General features: G+C 32.5%; 2 protein-coding genes across 2 annotated transcripts; both read left to right on the top strand.

Moving 5' to 3' along the window:
* The first annotated feature begins 3,236 nt into the window (after window positions 1-3,236).
* On the top strand, window positions 3,237-7,139 carry LOC134710450 (uncharacterized). Its single transcript, XM_063570808.1, has 3 exons — window positions 3,237-3,419; window positions 4,460-4,604; window positions 5,713-7,139. Exons 1-3 carry the CDS (start codon window positions 3,237-3,239, stop codon window positions 7,137-7,139), a joined length of 1,755 nt encoding a protein of 584 aa, XP_063426878.1.
* Window positions 7,140-7,214: 75 nt separating this feature from the next.
* On the top strand, window positions 7,215-7,877 carry LOC134710448 (sex-determining protein fem-1-like). Its single transcript, XM_063570806.1, has one exon. The coding sequence runs from the start codon at window positions 7,215-7,217 to the stop codon at window positions 7,875-7,877; it is 663 nt and encodes a 220-aa protein (XP_063426876.1).
* Window positions 7,878-10,174: the final 2,297 nt, after the last annotated feature.

The following is a 10,174-nucleotide window of genomic DNA, read 5'->3' as shown; positions in this document are numbered from 1 at the left end:
AAGAAATTTTGCTCGAATCGTTGTAGATGTCGTCTTTCATTATACTAGATTTTTTTTCAAACTATTGAACTGATTATGACAAAACTTGACAGAAATGCTTGAAATAACCATTATTACAAAGGAAAAAAGTCACATTCATTTTATCAACAATAATGTCTTCTTCAGGTGTAATACCACTAAATCATGATACATCACATAGGTCGAAAAAAAAATATTCCCTTAAATATGACACGTGTAAGTAATTAATCCTACATTGTATTGCAGTAAAACATGTCTGTGTCATAAACATATGTCTTGGGTATTTCAAAGCACCTTGAACAAGGACTAGCTCACGGATGGGTTGAACGCTCTATTTGCATGCATATTGTATGTGCCTGTCCCAAGTTATGAGCCTATAGTTCCGTGGTTGTCGATGGTCCATGTCTGTCGACTTAATTTGGATGTTTTGTAAAAAAAAAATTATAGCCGACCATTCGGTGTGGGTTTTTGTCATTATGGAAGGCCGTATGGTTGCCTATAATTGCTAACATAACATAAGTCTAGATGAAAGTCATAAAATGCGGAGAAGCTCACCATATCATATTTGGCATTTGGTTTTCAGTCAAAGTCTAATGTACATTTAATTCGAATTGAATTTAACTCGATTTACCAAGCCCCCCGCCCCCTATATCGCTAAACAATTGGGAATGCCTTAATTGAAAACAGCATAACTCGATCTAAAACTACAAATGCAATTGAGCTGAAAATTTACTTGGCCTCACAGGCATATAATATCTCTAAATGTTAGATTAAGGTATCAGTTATATATATTGGCACAAGTTAAGAACGATCAAAAACAAAGTACTCGAAAACTACAAATGGAATTGTGCTTCAAATAAAATTGACCTGTATTTCTGATAGTGCAAAATCATAGTACAAGATTAAAAAACATCATTTATTCCAATCTCAACCTGTCATCTATTTTAATGTATACATTATATTCGACCTTTTAACCCCACACAGTAGTGAAATTTTCATTTATGCAATCGGTACCAAATGTACACATTGTATATCTATAGCACTGTTTAGGGTTAAAAGATCGAATACAATATATACACAGTTACAAATAGCACCTTATTTAAACAACAAACACGTGTCATGAATTTAAATAAATTTTCCAACATGCGAGACCTAAATTTCTTACAAAGTCGGCTTTATTGGTAGCAGAGACGGATTTAGCGGGATGGCAGCGGGCCACAATCTTCCTTTTTATATATGTATTTACATTAAGAAAAAACATTTATTTATTTGAGAAAAATGGTTATTCATTTTTACCAGAGAAAAGTATAAAGTAGTTAAGAAAGCGAGATTTTGATTGGATAAAACAATTAATTAAGCATAAGCTGAATTCATTTTAGCATAAGCTAAAAACATTTTAGCATAAGCTAAAAACATTTTAGCATAAGCTAAAAACATTTTAGCATAAGCTAAATTCATTTTAACATAAGCTAAATTCATTTTAGCATAAGCTAAAATCATTTTAACATAAGCTTAAATCATTTAAGCATAAGCTGAATTTTAATATTTATGACCTTGATTCCGCGCCAAGATTTATGTATAAGCTTAACAATTCAGCATATGCTAAATTGATTTAAGCTTATGCAAAAATGAATTCAGCTTATGCTAAAATGATTTTAGCTTAAGCTAAAATGAATTTAGCTTATGCTAAAATCATTTTAGCATATGCTAAATTATAATATAGCTTATGCTAAAATCATTTAAGCATATGCTAAATTCGATGTTTATGACCCTTATTCCGCGTCATATCTTATAGCTCTAAAGAAATGTTTGAAAACAAATAGAACGTATAAAAGAAATCGTTAATTCGCAATTAATACATCATAGGAATGCGACTACTGCAATACACATTCTGAGGTCACGCAGGTTTATACAATAATCAGTCCGGCAGTGGGCTGAGCTTTAAAGCGATATCTGTATAGTATACAAATCAAGCATAGCGATATCTGTAGGGCTGTATCTGTATGGTAGAACACCCAATTGCAGGATAAAAACTATTATCTGATTATACATGTTAAACACGTGCTCAATATCCATGTTTTTGTTGATTGTTGACCATCAGGTGACAATCGTTAAACTTCGGCTTCAAAACACGAACATTAATTACCTGCCATTTTTCACAAAAACCTTGACCGATTGAGAAAAAAAATTGACGATTAAATGATATTATGCGAAAAAATGATAAAATCGTGCCCAGAAGACTAAGTTTGTGATGTTTGTATGCATTGGTTCAAGAATTAGAATAACATTATTTTTCACCTGTCACTCGTTTCATATGACGTTAATTTTGACGAAGTCATATAAAAATGTAAATTATCAAATTATTTAATACAATATTATGAAGTTATTAGGTTCATCTAAAGAAATTGAAATATATGGCCGTGTTTTAAATTAAATCGCAAAATCTAGTCCGAGTCCATCCATCTAGGAATGTTTTAAGCCATGTTTGGACCTACATGTATATAATTTATATGTATAGATTTTGTTTCAGAAAATAAAAAGATATCTTGATTTGGGTGTGCATTTTTTTCACCGTCTGCAGAAGATAACAAAATAAACTTTTTGATACGGTTCACTCAGTTTAACAGTTTAAATCGCCTATTGGTTGAAGATGTATCGTATTAGGGAAGCTTCTTGAATCTCTTTCCCAACTTAGTCTGTTTGTGGCACTTTATACAGGAATAACATAAAATGAATAGCAAAATATAGTTATTGTAATTTTTTAATATTCTGAAACTTGAAATACATTTAAAATTAATTATCTTGGTTCAGCCATGCTTTAAAACTTCGAGTACAATTTGTGGCGTGCATTCAGCCATATTTGCGAAAAGGTTATGAAGAACTTACACCGTGGATTACGTTTCCTGTATCGTAAAATTGCAATGTACAGGTATGAGATACAACAAAAAGAGGACAGTCGTGATTATGTCGATAGGTTTGGCTTTACACTTGGGCTATACGCATTAATCTTCCTAGATCAAGAAGACATCGACGATTAAAAATATTATAAATCAAACTGTATGAATTGTTGAATGAGTTCCACCATACCAATTATCAGTATAACTCCAATCTGAAATGAGTGTAAAGTATTATGATTTTACGGAGGTGAATAAACCAATAAGTGTTAATACTAATATGTTACAGGGAAAGCAAATTCAAGTACCTTTGATATTTCATTAATGGTATGTCTGATAAGAAATCTAACACAGATAACAGTTGGGGAGAAGTTGCCTTTACAGACGGACACAAGCGATGGCGCAGATCTTTCCAGGGTGAAATATTACAGAAATAAGTTAGTTCATAGTGAAAAAGTTGCGGTTTCAGATAAACCTTTCCAGGAATATTGGACAGATATATCAGAGGTTAGTTTTTTATATCAATATCCATACAGATGCATGAAAGAAACAAGTTATAAATAGCAATTTGTTTACTTACTTAACCAAAATGAACGGTGCCACGTGTGGAACAGCTTTCACATGAACTTATTCCCTTTCGGTGGTATTCGTGTTGCTCATTCTTTAGTTACATGTATGTAATATGATTACCAATGAGACAACTCTCCACAAGAAACCAAATAACATAGAAATTATCAACTTCTTGTCACAGCATGGCCTTCAACAATAAGCAAAACCAAGACCAAGTAGTCAGCTATAAAAGGCCCCGTAAAGACAAATGTAACAAAAATTCAAACGAGAAAACTAACGGCCTGATTCATATACAAAATAATGAAGGAAAAAAAATGATATACCGTAACAAACGACAACTACTGAATAACATGCTCCTGACTTGGTACATGCGCATACATGTGGCGATATTAAACTAGTTTGAAGGCGCCAGCCCTCTTTAACCTGGGATAGTAGTGAAATGGCACAACCATGCAAAATAACAAACTAAAAAACAAATATATGAGAAACAGCAACAAGACATCCACTCAATTACAGGCTTCCGACTTGGGACAGACACATTTAGAATGATTATGTGTATGGTGGGGTAAACTATTTTGAAAGCGCCAATCCTCCAATATTCGGGGACAGTGGTGTAACTATACAACATAAGCACAAACTATGCAAATCACTTGCTTTTGATAAAACTAGTGAATGATATACTCTAATCCTTTCTATAACGTTATAGTATAGTATTAGATTTCTGTTTTGCTTCTTTTCCATTCATTTTGTGCATAATATTGTTGTAAAATAATGCCCTTTAATTACTTTAATTACCTGCCATATTTTCACAACAACACAGACAGATTGAAAAAAAATTGATGATCATACGAAATTTATGCAAAAAAAAAATTGATAAAATCGTGCACAGAAGACTAAGTTTATGATGTTTGTATGCATTGGTTCAAGAATTGGAATAACATTATTTTCACCGGTCACTCGTTTATTATGACTTTAAGGCGATCATAAGACTTGGTGGATCTAAATACAAGCTGATTTGTCGTGAAATAGAGGCAAGACAACTTGGTGATGATGACAAGAAACTGCTGACAGAGATCAGAAATATTTCAAGGTCGTATGATCCTATACCAAAGGGAATGAGAGGTAAGTATTGTCGAGCCTGCGACTTCTGTTACAGAAAGCTCGACATAGGGATAGTTATCCGGCGGTGTTAGTCAACTTCCTAAAAGCTTTATATTTTAGATGGTGGAATACCTGGATGCTTCATACTTCGTATATAGATGCCATATGTTACGAACTTTCCTTCTTTCATATGTCCATTGCCCTTGACCTCATTTCCATAGTGACTATTTGAAAAAAGTCAAGATTTTTTATAATGTTAATTTCTTTCTTATAATGTATAATACGACAACTATAGTTAATATGTGCGTACCTTGCAAGGTCCTCATGCCCGTAAGCCAGTTTATTTGAACCTCGAACTCATTTCATGGATCTGTGAACCAGGTCAAGTTTTCGTAGTCAAGTCCTTAGATCAGATACTTTAAGCAATAGGTCTACTATATTTGATGTGTGTAATGATTATAAAGTATACATGTTCGGGTGTCTGCTGACCTTGACCTCTTTTTTTATGGTTCAGTGTCAGGCATCATCTGACGTTCATTGTTTATGGTCAATGTTATGTTTTCATGGTAAAGTGTGTTTAAGAGATACTTTAAACAATAAATCAACTATATTTAATACAAAGATGGATGTTAAGGTGAGCAGAACTTGTCTGTCTGGCATACTTCATCTGACCTTGTATTCTCCATTGACAAATTTAAAACTATACTGTAAATCCATAAAAACAATTCGAACGTACTGAATTAATAAATAAGGGTTATTGTCATAAATCTAGAAAAGCGATTCGGATGCATGACTTTAACTCCAATTTTACAGCGCCCGCTCGATACCTCTGCTGGTGGACAACCAGTCCCCGAGGATATCATCAGTTCAGTTGTCAGTACTTCGGTACTGACATGATTTATATCTATTTTGATATGAACGTCACTGATAAGTCTTATGAAGACGAAATGCGCGTCTTGCGTATCAAATTGATAACTAATTATAACAAAATTTTATAAAATTGTCTGTAAATGAATGACTAAGATGACCTTAGATGGAGTTGATTAATTGTTTTATTTTTTAAAGGTTTATCCAGAAAAACGCTTCGAACGAATGAAATTTATAATGTGATGTTCATTCTTTTTTGTAGTTATTAATGATCAAAAGGTAGAAGAATGGATAATGGAAAGTGTGATTGAAACTCGGGCAATCAAACAGATGTGCAAATTGACTATAGCAGGTCATGTGGTAGTGGCTGTTGGGCCGTCTGGTTGTGGAAAATCCACTGCTATTCATCGAGTAGCAGTGAAATTAATAGTTCATGGTGGATTTAGTATTGTGCCTGTATACAGCGCTGAAAAAATTGTAGAACTGTATAATCCTGACCGCCGACAAGTATTTGTTATAGGTGATTTGTGTGGTAAAGCTACCATAGATACATATAAAGTCCAAAAGTGGTATGATTTGTCAAACGATATCATTCAAATTTTGAAAAACTCTCATGTAAGAATTTTAGCTTCTTGTAGGACTCACATATTTCAGGACCGACTATTTCAACCTATAAAACTTTTAAGAAAAGCTACATGTGACTTTTTGTCAGATGAATATTGTCTGACAAATAAAGAAAGAGAAAGTATTTCGAATATATATTTAAAAGAAGAAGAAACACGTCACCTGTTAGAGTGTCCAGAACGCTTAAATTTTGAGTGTGTTCCACTTTTGTGTTGTCTGTACTCTCAAAATAGAACTGGGCAAATTATTGATTTTTTTACAAATCCAGCTCAAGTCATAAGAGACGAATTAAATTTACTCTGGGAAGCCCCTGATCAGAAGACATATGGTACATTGATACTGTTTATAGTGTATAATAATTTTTTGCCGATAGCACTTTTAAATAAGACATCTGGTATAAAATCAATTCTTGAAGAAATATCAGATGGCTTACATTTGAAATCAGTTTTTTCAATCAAAGCTGTCATGTCTGAATTAGCCAATTTACAAAATTCTTATGTAAAAAAACATGCAAATGGGTATAGTATTATCCATGACAAAATATTCGACATTTTAGTTTGCTTTCACGGAGAACATGATTTTGAACTTACTATTGGTATTGCTCATACAGATGTCATACGTGATAGACTAGTTATGACGTCTTTGTCAGAAAATGACAGTTATGGTTCCCATGAGAATGTTTTAGTCATACCAGTAGAAAAAGAAGAAATATATTTTGATCGATTGTTTAAAGATGTTGATGAAGGCTTTCTTGAAAACATCTTTTTGAACAAAAACTTGTCTTGTGCTACTTACCGCCAGAAATTAATTCAACACTTCAAAGGCACGTCAGATTTTTCTGCATTGCTTCGTCAGATGTCATGTAAGAAGACATACATCTTGATTTTATCTATGCTTCATAAAGGTTTTTGTGATATTGTTCCCTTATTGATAACAGAGCATATTGATTTGAATATAAATAACAAAATCAGTGAAACCCCACTTTTTTTGGCTGTAAATAAGGGATATAATGATATTGTTGATTTATTCTTAAAATACAATGCCGATTCTAACATTTCTCCTTGATATACTTCTAGACCAATGCATCAATCGCTACTTGGCGCACATAATTCTGTCGCAAATGTTGGTCGTACTTTCAAAATGTCGCCTTTACCCAATACCCAAAGAGTCTTCTGTACATCTGTCAGAAAGGACGTTGAGTTTTCGTTCAAAAAACGAGACACGAACAAGGATTACAGGAAAACCCCTTTGTATATAGCTGCGTTGAAAGGTTTTACTAATATTGCTGAGATGCTTTTAAAACACCAAGCTGATCCTAACATAGAAAATGACTGTGACAATGTGACACCCCTATATATAGCTACTGCTAAGGGTTATACTGAAATTGTATCTATGTTGTTAAAATTCAAAGCTGAACCAAACTTTTGCGATAAACTCAATAGGACGTCTTTATATATTGCCGCAGAAAAAGGACACTATGACATTGTAAAGGTGCTGTTAAAAAATAACGGTGATCCAAACACAAGCAGCAACTGGTATGATAGCTGTCAGGACAAAAAAACACCGATACAAATAGCCTCAGAGAAAGGTAACGAGAACATTGTGACTTTACTTTTAAAGTACAAAGCTGATCCCAATATTAGAGACAAGTATAACAAAACAGCTTTGTACTTAGCTTCAGCAGAACATCATACTGCTATTGTAAAAATTTTGCTGCAACATGGTGCTGAACTTATATCGAGTGTTGCGTGGACAATAATTCACCGATTGCGGTCGCTACAGAGAGAGGTTATGATGATATAGTGAAGTTGTTAAAAGAAAGTGTTGGGCATCATTCCCTTTCCTTGAATCCCCGACAAAAGTCTGAATGAAAATTGTAAATAATAATTTAATTGATACAATATTTACATTCAGCTTTGTATATATATTCTTTGTATTGTATACAATCATGTTTCTGAATTTATCAGCTTTTCTGTTATATTTGCATCTGAACACTTTTTATCTGTGAAAAAAGTATTTATTAAATATTTTAATTGTTTTTTATTCATGTTATTTTGTTTATTTTTGAAAGAATCACAATTTCTTTGAGATGAATTTTTGCTAACAAATTCATGAGTAATATTGACCAAACGAGAGAAAATATTAAATCTGAACAGACTGATTTTTATAATTTGTATAACTTTTATTGTTTTTATATTTACATTCATTTATATATTAGACAGTTTTGTTTTTTTACTAGTTTTTCATTTTTTATAAAAATAAAATCTAAAAATTAATAAAATAGATATAGGAAGATGTGGTGTGAGTGCCAATGAGACAACTCTCCATCCAAATAACACTTTAAAAAGTAAACCATTATAGGTTAAAGTACGGCCTTCAACACGGAGCCTTGGCTCACACCGAACAGCAAGCTATAAAGGGCCCCAAAATTACTAGTGTAAAACGATTCAAACGGGAAAACCAACGGTCTAATCTATATAAACAAAACGAGAAACGTGAAACACGTATATATTACATAAACAAACGACAACTACTGTACATCAGATTCCTGACTTAGGACAGGTGCAAACATTTGCAGCGGGATTAAACGTTTTAATGGATCCAAACCTTCTCCCTTTTTCTGAAACAGTAGCATAACATCACAACATTGAAAAACATACGATAAAATATCAATTGGTAGACTTAACTCAATCAAAAAACGTATGATTACACAATGAACGAATAAATTTGATCTGCGATATCTGAATACAAATGCACAGTTAATTAAATATTAGAGACAAACATTCATGACCAAAAAGCTAACAAACAAATTCAAACACACTGAGAAATATTTAACCAATCAATGTTCACTTTAGAAAAAACCCGGTTTTTTATAATCTTGAAGTTTATACAAATGTTGTAAGAATAAGTGAAAAATTGAAGATATTACAAATAATCAAAGCTGGTGTATAGACAAGATCCATATAGAATCATATTCAAAACAGTGTGGTCCTGGCCATTGATTGACGACCTAAATTATCCCATTGACTGAGACAGATTAGGTGAACGTTTGTCTGTAAAGACCATTGCTCACTTCTTACTTATTATAGAATTTAAACTGTGGGGTCACCAAAGGTTCTTAACGCCTTTAAAAATAAAATAATTCGAAAAATTATTCAGGAATAACCTTTATGTTTTGATTTATATTATTGATATAAATCAACACATCGTATTATTCCGGATTCGTTTTTCGAATAGCTTTATTTAGGTGTTGAGAACCTTTGGTGACCTCACAGATTCAGTGTCTTTAACAAGTACATAGTGAGCAGGATTGTTACCGACAAACGTTCACCTAATCTGTCCCAGTCAATGGGATAATTTAGGTCGTCAATCAATTGCCAGGACCACACTGTTTTGAATATGATTCTAAATAAAAAAATAACAAAAAAGCATTATCACATGATTATAAACAGTATCAACAGGTCAAATTAACAAGAAAATACGATTTGAGAGTACTCGCAGTTACTGACAGCTAGTTAAAAGCCAAAACCAATTAATAGTAAAAAATCATGCATCAGAGACTAAAATCGACTAAAACACATCACAGGGATTTAGTATTTTAACGTCATTAATAGTCAAAGAAGACATGACTTGTGCAATGCCAAAAATAAATGTATCGACAGGTAGTAGTATAGTGAAGAGCGACTTCTATAGAAATAAAAGTTAACGTGGCTGTGTCTCTATACATCTCACCTCAAAAGATAATGAAATTTAGTTATGTTTTAATTTGCTAATGACAAAATCAATATTAGTGCCAATGTGAACTATATTCAGAGATCTAATTACAATATTGGTACGATAACCCTTACTTATAAGTTTGTTTAAAGGTTCGATGAGTTTACAAGGATCACATAGTGATTTCCTCGCTTTAAGTACAATATAACCATAAAATTTAGGATGTGAAATACCATTTTTAATAAGCTTTCTACAGGTATAGCCAAATTTACTTATCAAATCTTTGTATCTATGAAAGAATTTAGTAAAAGTTTTAAGTAATTTATGGTATCGAAATCCCTGACACAACAATTTACCAGTGATGCATTGATTACGTTCGTTAAAAT

Source organism: Mytilus trossulus, chromosome 3 (assembly GCF_036588685.1).
Source record: "Mytilus trossulus isolate FHL-02 chromosome 3, PNRI_Mtr1.1.1.hap1, whole genome shotgun sequence".
Lineage (NCBI taxonomy): Eukaryota > Metazoa > Mollusca > Bivalvia > Mytilida > Mytilidae > Mytilus > Mytilus trossulus.
This window is presented reverse-complemented; position numbering and strand designations above follow the sequence as displayed.

Bases quoted from the DNA above. Each gene is read 5' to 3' on its own strand.
- LOC134710450 (XM_063570808.1), top strand. From the start codon at position 3,237: ATGGTATGTCTGATAAGAAATCTAACACAGATAACAGTTGGGGAGAAG. The intron at 3,420-4,459 runs GTTAGTTTTTTA...TATGACTTTAAG, and splicing joins ATTGGACAGATATATCAGAG to GCGATCATAAGACTTGGTGG. The intron at 4,605-5,712 runs GTAAGTATTGTC...TCTTTTTTGTAG, and splicing joins TATACCAAAGGGAATGAGAG to TTATTAATGATCAAAAGGTA.
- LOC134710448 (XM_063570806.1), top strand. From the start codon at position 7,215: ATGTCGCCTTTACCCAATACCCAAAGAGTCTTCTGTACATCTGTCAGA.